The following is a 20,970-nucleotide window of genomic DNA, read 5'->3' on the forward strand; positions in this document are numbered from 1 at the left end:
TGACTGGGGATGGACACCGCTGCAGTTATTGACTGGCTGAGCAGGCAATCCATCAGGGGAGTATGTGACATTGAGCTGGGGCCGTGACATACACAGAATCTGTTCGAAAATGACTGAAAAACTTCCAGCAGCTGTGAGAGAGAGTGCGGTCCAGGGGCACAGGGACTGGTGAGTATAGTTTTTTATTATCTTCCCACACTCCACTGCCTGACTATCTATTGTTACGAGACTTCTGTCAGCTGTAATTTGCGTTCCAAACTGCTGACACTGTTAGATGCTGTTAGGTCAAGAAGACACATGGTACCTTACATATATCTGTCTGTGCTTCTATAGCATAGAAATTGTTTTTATCCTCTGGTAGAAAGAGTCAGACAGGGAGGCCCACCTCCTGCCAGGGGCCCACCAAGGGGTAGGGCCCACCGGGGGGTTCCCCTGTAAGCCTGTCCGAGCCTGCTAAAACATTACTCCACCTCCTCCTTGCTGGCTCCGTAGCCATGTTTGCATGGGGTGTCCATAACCAGCCATCCTCAACTCCATCCATCTGGACTATTGAGCGTTGCACGGTACTCATTGGTGAAAAAAAACAGTCTTCATGTATTGTTTGGCCCACTGCAGCCGTTTCTGCTTGTGTGCAGTGGATAGAGGAGGTCAACAGGATGGCTTACGCACAGCTGCAAACTTCTGAAGGACCCTGCATCTTGTTGTTCGGGGGATGTTGGAGCCACCAGCAGCTTCAAGAACTTGTCTGCTGCTATGACAACGCATTTTTTCAGCTGTTTTTTTACCCTGATGTAATTGCCTGTTGGAAAGAGTCTGCCATTTCCCCTTATCAGCGTGCATACGTGTGTGCTGTGAATCAGCTACATACTACTTGATTGTATTCACCAGACATTACCTGTACAGTAGTATAGCAGAGGCTGTAGTGTATACACCAGACATTACCTGTACAGTAGTATAGCAGAGGCTGTAGTGTATACACCATACATTACCTGTACATTAGTATAGCGGAGGCTGTAGTGTAGTGTATCCACCAGACATTACCTGTACAGTAGTATAGCAGAGGCTGTTGTGTATACACCAGACATTACCTGTACAGTAGTATAGCAGAGGCTGTAGTGTATACACCATGCATTACCTGTACATTAGTATAGCGGAGGCTGTAGTGTAGTGTATACACCAGACATTACCTGTACAGTAGTATAGCAGAGGCTGTAGTGTATACACCATACATTACCTGTACATTAGTATAGCGGAGGCTGTAGTGTAGTGTATACACCAGACATTACCTGTACAGTAGTATAGCAGAGGCTGTTGTGTATACACCAGACATTACCTGTACAGTAGTATAGCAGAGGCTGTAGTGTATACACCATGCATTACCTGTACATTAGTATAGCGGAGGCTGTAGTGTAGTGTATACACCAGACATTACCTGTACATTAGTATAGCGGAGGCTGTAGTGTATACACCAGACATTACCTGTACAGTAGTATAGCAGAGGCTGTAGTGTATACACCAGACATTACCTGTACATTAGTATAGCGGAGGCTGTAGTGTAGTGTATACACCAGACATTACCTGTACATTAGTATAGCGGAGGCTGTAGTGTATACACCAGACATTACCTGTACAGTAGTATAGCAGAGGCTGTAGTGTACTGTATACAGCAGACATTACCTGTATATTGGTATAGCGGAGGCTGTAGTGTATACACCATACATTACCTGTACATTAGTATAGCGGAGGCTGTAGTGTAGTGTATACACCAGACATTACCTGTACATTAGTATAGCGGAGGCTGTAGTGTATACACCAGACATTACCTGTACAGTAGTATAGCAGAGGCTGTAGTGTATACACCAGACATTACCCCTGTACATTAGTATAGCGGAGGCTGTAGTGTAGTGTATACACCAGACATTACCTGTACATTAGTATAGCGGAGGCTGTAGTGTATACACCAGACATTACCTGTACAGTAGTATAGCAGAAGCTGTAGTGTAGTGTATACAGCAGACATTACCTGTACATTAGTATAGCGGAGGCTGTAGTGTATACACCAGACATTACCTGTACATTAGTATAGCAGAGGCTGTAGTGTATACACCAGACATTACCTGTACATTAGTATAGCGGAGGCTGTAGTGTAGTGTATACACCAGACATTACCTGTACATTAGTATAGCAGAGGCTGTAGTGTATACACCATACATTACCTGTACATTAGTATAGCGGAGGCTGTAGTGTAGTGTATACAGCAGACATTACCTGTACATTAGTATAGCGGAGGCTGTAGTGTATACACCAGACATTACCTGTACATTAGTATAGCAGAGGCTGTAGTGTATACACCAGACATTACCTGTACAGTAGTATAGCAGAGGCTGTAGTGTATACAGCAGACATTACCTGTACATTAGTATAGCGGAGGCTGTAGTGTATACAGCAGACATTACCTGTACAGTAGTATAGCAGAGGCTGTAGTGTAGTGGATACAGCAGACATTACCTGTACATTAGTATAGCGGAGGCTGTAGTGTAGTGTATACACGACATTACCTGTACATTAGTCTAGCGGAGGCTGTAGTGTATACAGCAGACATTACCTGTACATTGGTATAGCGAAGGCTGTAGTGTATACAGCAGACATTACCTGTACAGTAGTATAGCAGAGGCTGTAGTGTAGTGTATACACCAGACATTACCTGTACATTAGTATAGTGGAGGCTGTAGTGTATACAGCAGACATTACCTGTACAGTAGTATAGCAGAGGCTGTAGTGTAGTGTATACAGCAGACATTACCTGTACATTGGTATAGCGTAGGCTGTAGTGTATACACCCTACATTACCTGTACAGTAGTATAGCAGAGGCTGTAGTGTATACACCATACATTACCTGTACAGTAATATAGCAGAGGCTGTAGAGTAGTGTATACAGCAGACATTACCTGTACATTGGTATAGCAGAGGCTGTAGTGTATACAGCAGACATTACCTGTACAGTAGTATAGCAGAGGCTGTAGTGTACTGTATACAGCAGACATTACCTGTATATTGGTATAGCGGAGGCTGTAGTGAATACACCATACATTACATGTACAGTAGTATAGCAGAGGCTGTAGTGTATACACCATACATTACCTGTACAGTAGTATAGCAGAGGCTGTAGTGTATACACCATACATTACCTGTACAGTAGTATTGCAGAGGCTGTAGTGTAGTGTATACACCAGACATTACCTGTACAGTAGTATTGCAGAGGCTGTAGTGTATACACCATACATTACCTGTACAGTAGTATAGCGGAGGCTGTAGTGTATACACCAGACATTACCTGTACAGTAGTATTGCAGAGGCTGTAGTGTAGTGTATACACCAGACATTACCTGTACATTAGTCTAGAAGTGGGTGTAGTGTAGATAGTGAACAGTGTTTGTCTATTATCCTTACAGTACATCTCTATCAGTATACATATACATTGTTCTCTCTACTTTCCCTGCCCCTCCACACTCCCAGGCAGTAGCAGGCAGCAGATCATGTTATGGTGTTATGGGATGTGTTATGTTATGGGATGTGTTATGGGATGCTCGGCAATCTGTACACAGACCTTTTAATTACGTCAATGACAGTGGTGAAACCACCAAGAGGATCATGGGAAGTGTAGTTGTCGGCCCCTTTGTGTACTATGAACCGAAACAGCTGATTCTATTGTGGGTTTGCCCAGCGTTCTTGCTGTGAGCTGTTACCCTCAGGGCAGGAGGAGAGTGCTGACAGGAAGTGCTACCCATAACTTCCGGGTAACAGGAGACATTGCTGAGACTGGCGGAAGGTGATTTATATTGCTGTATCAATCGTTTGTTCTACCATACAGGAGATGTAGACTATGGTGTTTTTTATGTGTCATTCACATACAGGTGGAGCAGACTCTGGTGTCCTGTGTGATGTATAATACAGGAGGAGCAGACTCTGGTGTCCTGTGTGATGTATAATACAGGAGGAGCAGACTCTGGTGTCCTGTGTGATGTATAATACAGGAGGAGCAGACTCTGGTGTCCTGTGTCATGTATAATACAGGAGGAGCAGACTCTGGTGTCCTGTGTGGTGTATAATACAGGAGGAGCAGACTCTGGTGTCCTGTGTGATGTATAATACAAGAGGAGCAGACTCTGGTGTCCTGTGTGATGTATAATAAAGGAGGAGCAGACTCTGGTGTCCTGTGTGATGTATAATACAGGAGGAGCAGACTTTGGTGTCCTGTGTGGTGTATAATACAGGAGGAGCAGACTCTGGTGTCCTGTGTGATGTATAATACAGGAGGAGCAGACTCTGGTGTCCTGTGTGATGTATAATACAGGAGGAGCAGACTCTGGTGTCCTGTGTGATGTATAATACAGGAGGAGCAGACTCTGGTGTCCTGTGTGGTGTATAATACAGGAGGAGCAGACTCTGGTGTCCTGTGTGATGTATAATACAGGAGGAGCAGACTCTGGTGTCCTGTGTGATGTATAATACAGGAGGAGCAGACTCTGGTGTCCTGTGTGATGTATAATACAGGAGGAGCAGACTCTGGTGTCCTGTGTGATGTATAATACAGGAGGAGCAGACTCTGGTGTCCTGGCTGTGTGATGTATAATACAGGAGGAGCAGACTCTGGTGTCCTGGCTGTGTGATGTATAATACAGGAGGAGCAGACTCTGGTGTCCTGACTGTGTGATGTATAGTACAGGAGGAGCAGACTCTGGTGTCCTGACTGTGTGATGTATAATACAGGAGGAGCAGACTCTGGTGTCCTGGCTGTGTGATGTATAGTATAGGAGGAGCAGACTGGTATGCTGTGTGATTTTTAATACAGGAGGAGCAGACTGGTGTCCTGTGTGATGTATAATACAGGAGGAGCAGACTCTGGTGTCCTGTGTGATGTATAATACAGAAGGAGCAGACTCTGGTGTCCTGGCTGTGTGATGTATAACACAGGAGGAGCAGACTCTGGTGTCCTGACTGTGTGATGTATAATACAGGCGGAGCAGACTCTGGTGTCCTGGCTGTGTGATGTATAATACAGGAGGAGCAGACTCTGGTGTCCTGACTGTGTGATGTATAATACAGGTGGAGCAGACTCTGGTGTCCTGTGATGTATATTACAGGAGAAGCAGGCTCTGGTGTCCTATGTGATGTATAATACAGGAGGAGCAGACTCTGGTGTCCTGTGTGATGTATAATACAGGAGGAGCAGACTCTGGTGTCCTGGCTGTGTGATGTGTAATACAGGAGCAGCAGGCTCTGGTGTCCTATGTGATTATAATGCAGGAGGAGTAGACTCTGGTGTCCTGGCTGTGTGATGTATAATACAGGAGGAGCAGACTCTGGTGTCCTGGCTGTGTGATGTATAATACAGGAGGAGCAGACTCTGATGTCCTGACTGTGTGATGTATAATACAGGAGAAGCAGACTCTGGTGTCCTGACTGTGTGATGTATAATACAGGAGAAGCAGGCTCTGGTGTCCTATGTGATGTATAATACAGGAGGAGCAGACTCTGGTGTCCTATGTGATGTATAATACAGGAGGAGTAGACTCTGGTGTCCTGGCGGTGTGGTGTATAATACAGGAGGAGCAGACTCTGGTGTCCTGGCGGTGTGATGTATAATACAGGAGGAGCAGACTCTGGTGTCCTGTGTGATGTATAATACAGGAGGAGCAGACTCTGGTGTCCTGGCTGTGTGATGTACATTACATGAGGAGCAGACTCTGGTGTCCTATGTGATGTATAATACTGGAGGAACAGACTCTGGTGTCCTGTGTAATATATAATACAGGAGGAGCAGACTTTGGTGTCCTGTGTGATGTACAGTATAGGAGGAGCAGACTGGTATCCTGTGTGATGTATAATACAGGAGGAGCAGACTCTGGTGTCCTGTGTGATGTATAATACAGAAGGAGCAGACTCTGGTGTCCTGGCTGTCGGATGTATAATACAGGAGGAGCAGACTCTGGTGTCCTGACTGTGTGATGTATAGTACAGGAGGAGCAGACTCTGGTGTCCTTGCTCTGTGATGTATAATACAGGAGGAGCAGACTCTGGTGTCCTGTGTGATGTATAATACAGGAGAAGCAGGCTCTGGTGTCCTATGTGATGTATAATACAGGAGGAGCAGACTCTGGTGTCCTGGCTGTGTGATGTATAACACAGGAGGAGCAGACTCTGGTGTCCTGGCTGTGTGATGTATAATACAGGAGGAGCAGACTCTGGTGTCCTGACTGTGTGATGTATAATACAGGAGCAGCACACTCTGGTGTCCTGTGTGATGTATAATACAGGCGGAGCAGACTCTGGTGTCCTGGCTGTGTGATGTGTAATACAGGAGGAGCAGACTCTGGTGTCCTGACTGTGTGATGTATAATACAGGTGGAGCAGACTCTGGTGTCCTGTGTGATGTATATTACAGGAGAAGCAGGCTCTGGTGTCCTATGTGATGTATAATACAGGAGGAGCAGACTCTGGTGTCCTGTGTGATGTATAATACAGGAGGAGCAGACTCTGGTGTCCTGGCTGTGTGATGTGTAATACAGGAGCAGCAGGCTCTGGTGTCCTATGTGATTATAATGCAGGAGGAGTAGACTCTGGTGTCCTGGCTGTGTGATGTATAATACAGGAGGAGCAGACTCTGGTGTCCTGGCTGTGTGATGTATAATACAGGAGGAGCAGACTCTGATGTCCTGACTGTGTGATGTATAATACAGGAGAAGCAGACTCTGGTGTCCTGACTGTGTGATGTATAATACAGGAGAAGCAGGCTCTGGTGTCCTATGTGATGTATAATACAGGAGGAGCAGACTCTGGTGTCCTATGTGATGTATAATACAGGAGGAGTAGACTCTGGTGTCCTGGCGGTGTGGTGTATAATACAGGAGGAGCAGACTCTGGTGTCCTGTGTGATGTATAATACAGGAGGAGCAGACTCTGGTGTCCTGGCTGTGTGATGTACATTACATGAGGAGCAGACTCTGGTGTCCTGTGTGATGTATAATACTGGAGGAACAGACTCTGGTGTCCTGTGTAATATATAATACAGGAGGAGCAGACTTTGGTGTCCTGTGTGATGTACAGTATAGGAGGAGCAGACTGGTATCCTGTGTGATGTTTAATACAGGAGGAGCAGACTGGTGTCCTGTGTGATGTATAATACAGGAGGAGCAGACTCTGGTGTCCTGTGTGATGTATAATACAGGAGGAGCAGACTCTGGTGTCCTGGCTGTCGGATGTATAATACAGGAGGAGCAGACTCTGGTGTCCTGTGTGATGTATAATACAGGAGGAGCAGACTCTGGTGTCCTGGCTGTCGGATGTATAATACAGGAGGAGCAGACTCTAGTGTCCTGTGTGATGTATAATACAGAAGGAGCAGACTCTGGTGTCCTGTAAGATGTATAATAAGGTGATTTATATTGCTGTATCAATCGTTTGTTCTACCAAACAGGAGATGTAGACTATGGTGTTTTTTATGTGTCATTCACATACAGGTGGAGCAGACTCTGGTGTCCTGTGTGATGTATAATACAGGAGGAGCAGACTTTGGTGTCCTGGCTGTGTAATGTATAATACAGGAGGAGCAGACTCTGGTGTCCTGGCTGTGTGACGTATAATACAGGAGGAGCAGACTGGTGTACTGTGTGATGTATAATACAGAAGGAGCAGACTCTGATGTCCTGACTGTGTGATGTATAATACAGGAGGAGCACACTCTAGTGCCCTGTGTGATGTATAATACAGGAGGAGCAGACTCTGGTGTCCTGGCTGTGTGGTGTATAATACAGGAGGAGCAGATTCTGATGTCCTGTGTGATGTATAGTACAGGAGGAGCAGACTCTGGTGTCCTGTGTGATGTATAATATAGCCTATATTATACATCACACAGGACACCAGAGTCTGCTCCTATATTATATAGGAGGAGCAGACTCTGGTGTCCTGTCTGTGGGATATATATTGCAGGAGGAGCAGTGTGGCTTGTTAATATATTTCAGAGGGAGCAGCTTCTGGTGTCCTCTCTGTGAATAATGTACGGTAATACTGAAAAAATGTACTTTAGTTTTCTTAATTATTACAATACAGGAAGAGCAGACTGTAGTGAACTTTGTTTGATTATAATATAAAAATACTCCTGTCCTGTCTATGACTGGTTATTAGGACTTGAATATTCTGTCCAATATCTTTAGTTATTCTCACTGTGGGCACTTGAAGCAGAATTTGCAATCAATAATCCTTTTTTTTTTTTTTTTTTTTTTTAAGATAAGTTCTGCGTTGAACTTTGTTGCAGGAATTAAAGGGGTTATCCAGCACTACAAAAACATGGCCACTTTTCCCCCTACTGTTGTCTCGAGTTCAGGCGTGGTTTGCAAATTAAGCTCAATTTACTTCAATGGAACTGAGTTTCAAAACCCCACCCAAACTAGAGACAACAGTAGGGGGAAAGTGGCCATGTTTTTGTAGCGCTAGATTACCCCTTCAAAGGAGTACTCCAACTTGAGGTACAAAAAAATAAACCTGCTGCAGAAACATGTAGCCTTGCTTCGCTCTCTTACCCAGTTCTGAAACTACCAAAAATCCATTTGCTTAAGGAGTCTTAGTTCTGTATTTTGAGTTTGTACTTCCTGGTTGAGCAGTTGCTCGGTACTACAAGTTCCAGAATGCATTGCTTTCCCTAAGCTGTTCATCACAGTCCTCCGCCCTGCCCATTCCCTGCCAAAGCTGTTGCAGAGCATTAAAAAAAAAATCACTGAAATTTTCACCCGTATGCTCGGTGGACATGAGTGTACTACATGTACAAGAAATCACCCTATCACTGCAAAACATGTAGATTTAAAACTTAAACACTTTATTAGATATACATTATAAACGTGGTCTAGAAAATACTAAAAAATCTCAATATAGGTCAATAAATAAATTAAGTGAATAAAATAAAAAGGAATTAAGGTACTCACAGTCAACGCTGTCCACATAGAGAAGTGGCCGAAAGCTTAAATGAATGAATTTAATATAGTGAAAAATATATTTAATATAGCACAAATATGACGCGTTTCGAAGACATATGTCCTCTTCATCAGATCAAACAAAGTGCATCTGATGAAGAGGACGTATGTCTTCGAAACGCGTCATATTTGTGCTATATTAAAGGACAAGTGCCATGAAAAACTTTTTCCCAGTAATTGAAGCACATTACAAAGTTATATAACTCTGTAATATGCTTCAATCACCTATCTGCCTCCCTTCCCTATCTTTTCCCCCCTCCACCCCCCACCAGGAAGTGTCCTGACTCACACAGACCTAATTACTGTCGTCACCGTCACCAAGCTCTTCTCTCAGCTCCTTCTCCTGTTACACTAGCCTCCCCCCTCCCCTGCCTTGTCAGGTGACAGGCTTGCTCACCTCCGATTGGCTGAACAAGCCATCACTTGTCACATCTCACTTGCTTATCTTCCCTCCCCGGCACATAGGCAGCTCCCCCCTCCCCTCATACCCTCTCTCGTGCTGCCGTGGACTCAGTGAGTGAAGGAGTCATGTCACTAGAGAAGATAAGCTGAGCAAGCAGAGTCACCTGACAAGGAGGGGGAGGCTTGTGTAACAGGACCTAGAGCAGCCCTCCTGCTGATGACTCATCCTCACAAGAAGGAGCTGCCTGGTGACCACAGTAATCAGGTCTGTGTGAGTCAGGACACTTCCTGGTGGGGGGTGGAGGGGGGAAAAGACAGGGAAGGGAGGCAGATAGGTGATTGAAGCATATTACAGAGTTATATAACTTTGTAATGTGTTTCAATTACTGGGAAAAAGTTTTTCATGGCACTTGTCCTTTAAATATATTTTTCACTATATTAAATTCATTCATTTAATCTTTTGGCCACGTCTCTATGTGGACAGCGCTGACCGTGAGTACCTTAATTCCTTTTTATTTTATTCACTTACTCTCTCCACGGGCCCCTTTATTTTGGGAGTATCCTGTGTTTTTGGTACAGTCAGCCTAGCAGTCCCTAGAGGTAGTAGGCCCCTATACAGTGGACTGTCACCAAACAAGACCCTGTATTCGGATTTGTACCCTGTTGGTGTGATATGCACAAAGCCCAAGTGGCATCCAGAGCACCTACTCACATAATCCTTATCCTTGGTGTATTGAGGTATCACACGAGGCGCCGATGCTCGCTTTTTTCTTCTTTTTCTCTCCCTTGTAATAAAGGGACTCTGTATCTGAAGAAAGGAGGTTTGATGCTCCTGAAACGCGTTATACAGTGCCATTTATTTAACCGCTTAGTGACCGCCGATACGGCTTTTTACGGCAGTCACTAAGGGTCCTTAATCTGCTGCCATCAGCTTTTTACGGTGATGGCAGAGAATAAGATAGCGGGGCCGGGACGGCCCCCATCCCCCCCGTACCGACGATCGCCGCTATTAACGTTATAGCGGCGGCCGTCGGTAAAGGGGATTACCGGTGTCCCCCAGACCTCAGATCAGCCCCCCCTAGTAGGGCGATCAATAACCCCCCTCCCCCGGCGGCCATCATTTCCAAGATGGCCGCCGCTGTCGCTGTGAACAGACTAACAGACATTAGTCTGTTCACAGCGATGGAAAACAGACATTAGTCTGTTCACAGCGATGGAAAAGTCCCGGTACAAGCGATCGGCGGTATATATATATATATATATATATATATATATATATATATACCGCTGATCGCTTGTGCCATGTGCATCCCGGCACTTTTTATCCCCTGTCACCATAAATGATTGGTGACAGGGGATAAAAAGTGATGTGTCCGTCCCCCCAAAGTCGCCCCCCACCCCCCCAGTCACCCCCCGTCCCCCAGTCACCCCATATACGTTACCTGATCCTGGAGCTCCTTCCTCCTCGGCGTCCTGGCTGGTTATGAAGTGCGCATGCGCTCCACAACCAGCCAACTCTGAAAATTTAGGGGTGCCAGAAACCAATTTGTGATAGAAAATATCACAGTAATCATAGTAATACAGTGAAAATGAATGTATAAAGTACAAAAAGTGACAAACATACAAAAAAATAAAACACACACTTTTTATTATAGTAATAATTGCAGTTTACTCCCAAATTACCCCTAACCCCCCCCAGATTGCCCGTAACCACCGCACGTTGCCCGTAACCACCGCACGTTGCCCGTAACCACCGCACGTTGCCCGTAACCACCGCACGTTGCCCGTAACCACCGCACGTTGCCCGTAACCACCGCACGTTGCCCGTAACCACCGCACGTTGCCCGTAACAACCGCACTTTGCCCGTGACCCCCTCCAGATTGCCCGTAACCACCCCAAATTACATGTACCCACCCCAGATTACCTATAAGCACTTCAGCTTATCAGTAACAATCCCAGATTGTCTGTAACCCTTCCAGGTTGCACATAACCCCCCAGATTGCACGTGACCACGCCGTGTTGCCTCTGACCACGCCACGTTGCCTCTGACCACGCCACGTTGCCTCTGACCACCCCAAATTGCCAATGACCCCCTCCAGATTGCGGTGCCCATGCCAGATTGCCTATAAGAACTTCAGTTTATCCGTAACCACCCCACGTTGCCCGTAACCACCCCAGATTGTCTGTAAGCACTGCAGGTTGCCCGTAACCACCCCACGTTGCCCGTATCCACCCCAGATTGTCTGTAAGCACTGCAGGTTTCCCGTAACCACCCCACGTTGCCCGTATTCACCCCAGATTGTCTGTAAGCACTGCAGGTTGCCCGTAACCACCCCAGATTGTCTGTAACCACAGCAGGTTGCCCGTGACCACGCCACGTCGCCTCTGACCACGCCACGTCGCCTCTGACCACGCCACGTCACCTCTGACCACGTCGTCTGTGACCACGCCGCCTTTGACCACACCACATTGCCTCTGACCACCCCAAATTGCCAATGACCCCCTCCAGATTGCGGTGCCCATGCCAGATTACAGGTACACACCCCAGATTGCCTATAAGAACTTCAGTTTATCCGTAACCACCCCACGTTGCCCGTAACCACCCCAGATTGTCTGTAAGCACTGCAGGTTGCCCGGAACCACCCCACGTTGCCCGTAACACCCCAGATTGTCTGTAAGCACTGCAGGTTGCCCGTAACCACCCCACGTTGCCCGTATCCACCCCAGATTGTCTGTAAGCACTGCAGGTTGCCCGTAACCACCCCAGATTGTCTGTAAGCACTGCTGATTGCCCGTAACCACCCCACGTTGCCCGTATCCACCCCAGATTGTCTGTAAGCACTGCAGGTTGCCCGTAACCACCCCACGTTGATCGTAATCACAGCAGGTTGCCCGTAACCACAGCAGGTTGCCCGTAACCACAGCAGGTTGCCCGTGACCACGCCACGTCGCCTCTGACCACGCCACGTCGCCTCTGACCACGCCACGTCGCCTCTGACCATGCCACGTCGTCTCTGGCCACGACACGTCGCCTCTGACCACGACACGTCACCTCTGACCACGTCACCTCTGACCACGTCACCTCTGACCACGTCACCTCTGACCACGCTGCCTTTGACCACGCCACGGCTCCTCTGACCACACCACATTGCCTCTGACCACCCCAAATTGCCAATGACCCCCTCCGATTTGCGGTGCCCATGCCAGATTACAGGTACCCACCCCAGATTGCCTATAAGAACTTCAGTTTATCTGTAACCACCCCACGTTGCCCGTAACCACCCCAGTTTGTCTGTAAGCACTGCAGGTTGCCCGTAACTACCCCACGTTGCCCTTATCCACCCCAGATTGTCTGTAAGCACTGCAGGTTGCCCGTAACCACCCCACGTTGCCCGTAACCACCCCAGATTGTCTGTAAGCACTGCTGATTGCCCGTAACCACCCCACGTTGCCCGTATCCACCCCAGATTGTCTATAAGCACTGCAGGTTGCCCGTAACCACCCCAGATTGTCTGTAAGCACAGCAGGTTGCCCGTAACCACAGCAGGTTGCCCGTGACCACGCCACGTCGCCTCTGACCACGCCACGTCGCCTCTGACCACACCACGTCGCCTCTGACCACCCCAAATTGCCAATGACCCCCTCCAGATTGCGGTAACCATGCCAGATTACAGGTACCCACCCGATATTACCTATAAGCACTTCAGTTTATCCGTAACCACCCCACATTGCCCGTAACCACCCCAGATTGTCTGTAAGCACTGCAGGTTGCCCGTAATCACCACACTTTGCCCGTAACCACCCCAGGTTGCCGTAACCACAGCAGGTTGCCCGTGACCACCCCATGTTGTCCGTAACCACCCCAGATTACCTGTAACCACCTCAGGTTGCCCATAACCACCCCAGACTGTCCATAACCACCCCACATTACCTGTAATCTCATTTTTTTTATTTTATTTTAGTAACTGCGCTATTCTAATAACCATTACTAGCTGCGGTTTTGCTCCAGTAAATTGGCACTCCTTCCCTTCTGAGCCCTGCTGTGTGCCCATACAGTGGTTTAAGCCCACATATGAGGTACCGTTTTACTCAGAAGAACCTGCGTTACAGATTTAGGGGTACAATTTCTCTCCTGTTCCTCGTCAAATTAAGAAATTTCAAACTAAACCAACATACACTCACCGGCCACTTTATTAGGTACACCTGTCCAACTGCACGTTACCACTTAATTTCTAATCAGCCAATCACATGGCGGCAACTCAGTGCATTTAGGCATGTAGACATGGGTCAAGACAATCTCCTGCAGTTTAAACCGAGCATCAGTATGGGGAAGAAAGGTGATTTGAGTGCCTTTAAACGTGGCATGGTAGTTGGTGCCAGAAGGGCTGGTCTGAGTATTTCAGAAACTGCTGATCTACTGGGATTTTCACGCACAACCATCTCTAGGGTTTACAGAGAATGGTCCGAAAAAGAAAAAACATCCAGTGAGCGGCAGTTCTGTGGGCGGAAATGCCTTGTTGATGCCAGAGGTCAGAGGAGAATGGGCAGACTGGTTCGAGCTGATAGAAAGGCAACAGTGACTCAAATAGCCAACCGTTACAACCAAGGTAGGCAGAAGAGCATCTCTGAACGCACAGTAAGTCGACCTTTGAGGCAGATGGGCTACAGCAGCAGAAGACCACCCGTTACTAGCATGTTGTACCTAATAAAGTGGCCGGTGAGTGTGTTATTGGAAAAATTCGAGTTTTTCATTTTTACTGGCCAATTTTGAATACTTTCCTCTAATACCTGTGGGGTAAAAATGGTCACCACACCCCAAAATGAATTCTTTGAGGGGTGCACTTTCCAAAATGGGGTGACTTATGGTGAGATTTTACTCTGATTGCACTACAGGGGCACTGCAAACGCATCTGGCGCTCGGAAACTTCTGCAGCAAAATCTGCATTGAAAAAAGCTAATTGGCGCTCCTTCCCTTCTGAGCCCTCCTGTGTGCCCATACAGTGGTTTACGCCCACATATGAGGTATCTTTTCACTCAGGAGAACCTGTGTTACAAATTTTGGGGTACTTTTTTTCTCTTGTTCCTTGTGAAATTGAGAAATTTCAAACTAAACGAACATATTATTGGAAGAATTCGAGTTTTTCATTTTTACTGTCTTCTTTTGAATACTTTCCTGTAATACCTGTGGGGTCAAAATGCTCACCACACACCAAGATGAATTCTTTGAGGGGTGCACTTTCCAAAATGGGGTGACTTATGGGGGGGTTTTCTCTCTGCTGACACTAAAGGGGCACTGCAAACGCACCTGGCGCTTCAGCAAAATCTGCATTGGAAAAGCTAATTGGCGCTCCCTTCCTTCTGAGCCCGGCTGTGTGCCCATACAGTGGTTTAAGCCCGCATATGAGGTACCGTTTTACTCAGAAGAACCTGCGTTACAGATTTAGGGGTACGTTTTCTCTCCTGTTCCTTGTCAAATTAAGAAATTTCAAACTAAACCAACATACACTCACCGGCCACTTTATTAGGTACACCTGTCCAACTGCACGTTACCACTTAATTTCTAATCAGCCAATCACATGGCGGCAACTCAGTGCATTTAGGCATGTAGACATGGTCAAGACAATCTCCTGCAGTTTAAACCGAGCATCAGTATGGGGAAGAAAGGTGATTTGAGTGCCTTTAAACGTGGCATGGTAGTTGGTGCCAGAAGGGCTGGTCTGAGTATTTCAGAAACTGCTGATCTACTGGGATTTTCACGCACAACCATCTCTAGGGTTTACAGAGAATGGTCCGAAAAAGAAAAAACATCCAGTGAGCGGCAGTTCTGTGGGCGGAAATGCCTTGTTGATGCCAGAGGTCAGAGGAGAATGGGCAGACTGGTTCGAGCTGATAGAAAGGCAACAGTGACTCAAATAGCCAACCGTTACAACCAAGGTAGGCAGAAGAGCATCTCTGAACGCACAGTACGTCGACCTTTGAGGCAGATGGGCTACAGCAGCAGAAGACCACCCGTTACTAGCATGTTGTACCTAATAAAGTGGCCGGTGAGTGTATTATTGGAAAAATTCGAGTTTTTCATTTTTACTGGCCAATTTTGAATACTTTCCTCTAATACTTGTGGGGTAAAAATGGTCACCACACCCCAAAATGAATTCTTTGAGGGGTGCACTTTCCAAAATGGGGTGACTTATGGCGAGATTTTACTCTGATTGCACTACAGGGGCACTGCAAACGCATCTGGCGCTCGGAAACTTCCGCAGCAAAATCTGCATTGAAAAAAGCTAATTTAATCTAAACGTATATATTATTGGAATATTTATATTTTCCTTTTTTTTACTGCCTAATTGTGAATACTTTCCTCCAGCCCCTGTAGGGTTAAAATGCTCATTATTCTCTCCCTACGGACTTCGAGAGGCTATGTAAGGCGGGGGTCTCCACTAAAGGGCTGATCTCTGATATCTACCGCATCTTGAAGGGTTCTATTCCTGAAACTGATATTAGATATCCTTATATGACCCGATGGGAAACACTCTTTGGTAAACGGTTGCCCCATTCTATCTGACGGGTGATATGGGATAGGGCAGCTAAAACCTCCATATGTACGACCTATAAAGAGAATCAGTACAAGCTGATGTACTTTTGGTACTATACGCCTGAATTCCTTCATGCCATGAATCCAGCGCTGCCCCAAGTATGCTGGAGATGTGGAAGGGGAGTGGGATCCCTCCAACATATATATTGGACATGCCCCTTGATAGTCCCTTATTGGGAACTGGTGAGAGATCTGATCAAAGAACTTAGTGGCTTAAATATCCCCTTAGACCCTGTTTTCTATTTATTCAATGTGCCCTCTACGAAACTGGGTCGCAAAATCATGAAACTGCTGCTCCATATTCTTACCGCGGCCAGATGTCTGATAGCCCGGTTCTGGAGGAGAACGGTGGTCCCCACTAAGAATGACCTGTACTCACGTATCCTGGACGTAAGGAATATGGAGCAGTTGACGGCCATGATCAATAATAGGTCAGACCAACTTAAAAAGGTCTGGAATTTGTGGGACATATACTGGGCGGATAAAGAGTCCACTCGCATTGGGGTTCCATGAATTGGCAGGCCCTAGTAGATCACAGACCCTATCCACTTCCTTCCCTCTACCCCCCCCCCCCCTGTGTCTTCTGTGCCCGACGTCCTGTCTACACCCCCCCCCCCCTTTTTATTTTTCTTTTTTTTGTTGTTTTGTTTTGTTTTTGTTTGTTTTTTGTTCTTTTTTTGTTCTTCTGTCTGATACATGGAGGATTCGAAATGTTAACTTGTTTAATTTTATTTAAACACCCAAAGGCGCCATAAACGTGAATACGTGTTGTATTATTGGCGAGATTGAAATATTGTCATTGTTTGTCTTAAAGTTTGAAAAATTTTAATAAAAATACAATTAATAAAAAAAAAAAAAATGCTCATTATACCCCTAGATTAATTCTTTAAGGTGTGTAGTTTCCAAAATGGGGTCACTTTTGGGGGGTTTCAGGATACCAGACTTCTAAATCCATTTAAAAAAAGAACTGGTCCCTAAAAAAAATCAGTTTTGGAAACTTTCACAAAAATGTGATAATTTGCTGATAAATTTCTAAGCCCCATAACACCCTAAAAAAGTAAAATATGTTTACCAAATTATGCCAGAATAAAGAAGACATATTGGTAATGTGACTTAGTAACTAATTTATGTGATACGACATTCTTTTTTTAGAAGCAGAGAATTTCAAAGTTCATAAAATGCTATTTTATTTTATTTTTCATGATATTTTGATTTTTTTCACAAAAAACACACAAAGTAGTGACCAAATTTTGCCACTAACAAAGTGCCATATGTGACGAAAAAACAATCTCAGAATCGCTAGCATACGTTAAAGCATACGTTAAAGCTAGCATACGTTAGAGCTTTAAGAGCATAAAGTGAGACAGGTCAGATTTTGAAAAATTAGCCTGGTCATTAAGGCCCAAACTAGCTGCAGCACGAAGGGGTTAATATACATCTGTAATTAATTTTTTTCATCATATTTTTATTTATTAAATTTGTCTTTGCTTTCCTAGTTTGGAGCTGCTTTTTAACATTCCTTTATGGTCAGCGCTGGCACTGAGAGTACCAATTCCCTGTGTGTTTTTTCTCCTATTTACTGTTTACAGTAGTGGGGCATAGTTATCACTTCAGATTTATTGGTTAGATATGGTCCTTGCCATTTATGCTTGTCGAAATGTGTCCTGGGTGCCTTTCCCTATATGTAGTGGGGCCCCTTTGATGTATTTTGTGTGTTTTTAACTGTTTATGTCCCAGTGTGATGTTTGTTACTTTGATTTATGTGAAATAAGGATAGATATTTTCTACTTTATTTGTTCGGTGTGCCAGTGAGTATATATGACAGGCCTTTTCTTTCTTTTTTGCTTGGTACTATTAATATTCCTGTCATCTACTGAGCACCCTGTAATATTGGCGGTGCATAGTTCACATATTTTTGTCATGTAGTTATACATTATGTAGTTATAGCCTAGAATCTTCTACTGTGGATGCTGTTGGACCTTGCTTTTGGATAAAATGGGAGGCTGTCAATCAGTGGGTGAGACTGGCCAAGACCAAGTAAGACATCAGAAGGACTGTAAATTTATATTAGTTCACTCTCGTGATAAATATTATGCCATGTGCGCCTGTTATCTTTTTATTTATGGATCTATTTGGGATTATGTAGTCTACATTAATGTTATTGCTGTAAATCTCTATTTTTCCATGGAGGAGTGGGAGCATTCAGAAGGAAACAAGGATCTGTAGAAGGACAGTATGATGGAGAACCAAAGGCCCTTCACATCATCGGGTATGAGGAGACTTTCATTAATGGTAAAAGACAGAACAGTATTTTGGGTCTGGTCATCAGAGAAGAAATAAGAAATTATTGAAGCGTGTGTATTTTTTCTGGTCTTTCACCCATACCATATCCACAGCGGATTTCACACTGCAAGTTCACAGCAAAATCCGCTGTAGATAACATCCCTGTCTTTTTCATAGCGATTACATACTTGGAGCAAGATTGTCGCCCTGCTGTGAGTATGTAAATGCCGTCCCCCTTAACCCACCACCGCCCAGAACATACTTTACTTGGTCCGCGCTCTGGCTGCATCTGACCAGGTAAAGTTGACCAGGTAAAGTATGTTCCGGGCAGCAGCGAATTAAGGGGGACGGCATTTATATACTCACATCAGGATGAAAATCTAACTGCGAATATGTAATCTCATTGAAAATTACAGGGATGTTATCCGCAGTGGATTTCGCTGCAAACTCGCAGCGTGAAATCCTCTGCGGATACGGTACGTGTGAACCCACCCCTAGTCCTCCTGTAAGTTTTTCATAGATCACATATGCCATGTGCTACCGTATCTTTTGCAAGATTGTTGCCACAGCTAGAAAATATTTCTGATTACTGGATCTCTTTGAATTGCATTATGCGAAGAACTTACAATGCAACAGGAAGTAGGAGACCATAGAAACTTATTTTGAAATCTACTAGTATTGTCCATATACTTCTGGGGTCTCTTCGGTCAAACACTTGAGTTGATCATACTGACCACAATTGTCATGCTGCTTATGTTTGATCCATAGATAAAGGACTCCATAGACAAGCATGTTTCTCATCTAGAATCCAAGATTCGCCTACAGTAAGGTCTGTATTATTTAGACAGCATAGATAAAATAAGGTGCTGCTCACAGTCTAAAAAAAAAAATTTTGTGTCAGATTTGTATAGAGTAGGCTGAGTGAGATGAGTGTCCATGTTAAGTGGAAATCTACCTGAAATAAAATGCAAGGTTTTTATACTGAAGCTGAAGCTACTATTGAATACTGAATAAAGTGATCGTTTTTCTTGCAGATGACTCGTCAGAGGGTTGTTCCAGTCCGCTTTCTTCTCAAGAATTCCCAAATGATGAGGTACATGGACCTGAACAATTGCTGATTGTTGTTCATGTCTTATATACTACTATCAAAGGCAGGGCTGGTGTCAGCACTGGGCTTATACGGGCAAGTGCCGGGGCCCAGTACTGTAATGTTAAAGCGTAACTATCATTTCAGGGTCATTTTTCTGAAAACATTAAATATCAACAGTACAAGCGATTTTAAGAAACTCTGTAATAGGTTTTATAAACCAAAAGAGTTTCCTTCTGGACTGAAAAAGCAATCTCCCAGCCTCCCCCCTCACATCAAATGAAGCAGGAATTCTGTGTCCATTATGTGGCTATGGAGAGGGGAGGGGCTGTTAGGAGTGACTGAGCACGGAGGATTTCTGCACAGCACAACACCCTGCGATCTTCTCTCAGTAAGTTCATAGATAAGCACTGACCTTTCTGACACCTGAATTTAGCGTTTTAGGTGCCCAGAGAGTCTACAAACAGCTGACCTTCATGTCACCTCTTCCTGCTCCCTCATCTCCCTCAGCCCCTCCCCCCTTCATAGGCTTACAATGGAGAGAGCAGAACCCGTCTTCACTGGCTTCTCTGTAATGAAGACGTGTTTGCCTGATAATGCACAGATAAGAAGTCGGGGGGGGAGGCTGGGAGATTGCTTCTTGAGTACAGAAGGAAGCTTTTTTGGCTGATGAAACCTATTACAGAGTTTCTTAAAATCGCTTATACTACTGATTTCTGCAATAAAAAAAAACATAACAGTTACGCTTTATGCCTGCTCACTGTAGTGCAGGTTAAGCTGGCTGAACATCAGAAGACAAAGAAGGAGTAAGACCTGTCAGCGTCTTGAACAGAGGGGAGGGGGGAGAACCATATCACATGACCCAATGGTCCGCAACCTAAGGGCCCATTCACACTACGCTATCGGTGCAGAAATTACGTTTGGAACCTCCGCCTGTGGACTCTGCGCCGAATCCTGTCTGCTATCTGTTCCAATGGGAGGCATTGCACGCCTCTGCTCTCCGCGCCTCTCCACTCAAAAAATTGACATGTCAATTCTTTGAGCTAAGAGGGACGGAGAGGGGACGTGCGCGAGGCCTCCCATTGAAAGAGATAGCAGGTGGGATTTGGCACGGCATAGTTTGTAGATGGTGGGTGTATAGTGGATGGATGGATGAAGGGCTCACTGAGGCTCTGTAGCCCAAGAGTCCGTAAAAACCTGGAGCCGGCCCTGATTGGGGTTGTGCAATGAAGCAAAGTTGGTAAAATCAGATGTGCACCACATTCATATAGTAAAGGTGTACAAATGTGCTTTTTAAATCTTGGACCAAATCACTTCATGGTTTGCTCTCTGAACTGTGACTCGCTGTTGCCATGCAACAGTGCACACACTTTCCCGCAATCTTGCAGACTTTCCCCATGCTTGCAGACTGGGGACCAGCCGCCAGTACTTCCTGTAGACTGCAGTTGTACTGAGCATGCCTGCCCCGTCTTAGTGGGTTGTAACCAAGGGCAGCAGGTTATTAAATGGAGGATTAATACATCTTTTTCTCTCAGATAGTACAGTTTCAGAAAGGCTTGCATAGAAATGCTTACGTAT

General features: G+C 45.4%; 1 protein-coding gene across 5 annotated transcripts in view; it reads left to right on the forward strand.

Moving 5' to 3' along the window:
- The window catches only part of LOC138799481 (zinc finger protein 182-like), a 42,672-nt gene that overhangs the window by 18,010 nt on the left and 3,692 nt on the right, over nt 1-20,970 (forward strand). The window contains exons 1-3 of one of the 5 annotated variants that reach the window (XM_069980723.1): nt 3,743-3,830; nt 18,213-18,291; nt 19,340-19,398. In XM_069980723.1, the coding sequence (XP_069836824.1) occupies nt 18,258-18,291; nt 19,340-19,398 (93 nt within the window). In that variant the 5' untranslated portion in view covers nt 3,743-3,830; nt 18,213-18,257. Of the gene's footprint in view, nt 1-3,742; nt 3,831-18,212; nt 18,315-19,073; nt 19,135-19,339; nt 19,399-20,970 lie in introns of those variants that run through there. The other 4 variants (XM_069980726.1, XM_069980727.1, XM_069980722.1 and 1 more) reach the window with 4 other exon arrangements.

The sequence above is a fragment of the Dendropsophus ebraccatus genome, chromosome 8, assembly GCF_027789765.1.
Source record: "Dendropsophus ebraccatus isolate aDenEbr1 chromosome 8, aDenEbr1.pat, whole genome shotgun sequence".
Taxonomy (NCBI): Eukaryota; Metazoa; Chordata; class Amphibia; order Anura; family Hylidae; genus Dendropsophus; species Dendropsophus ebraccatus.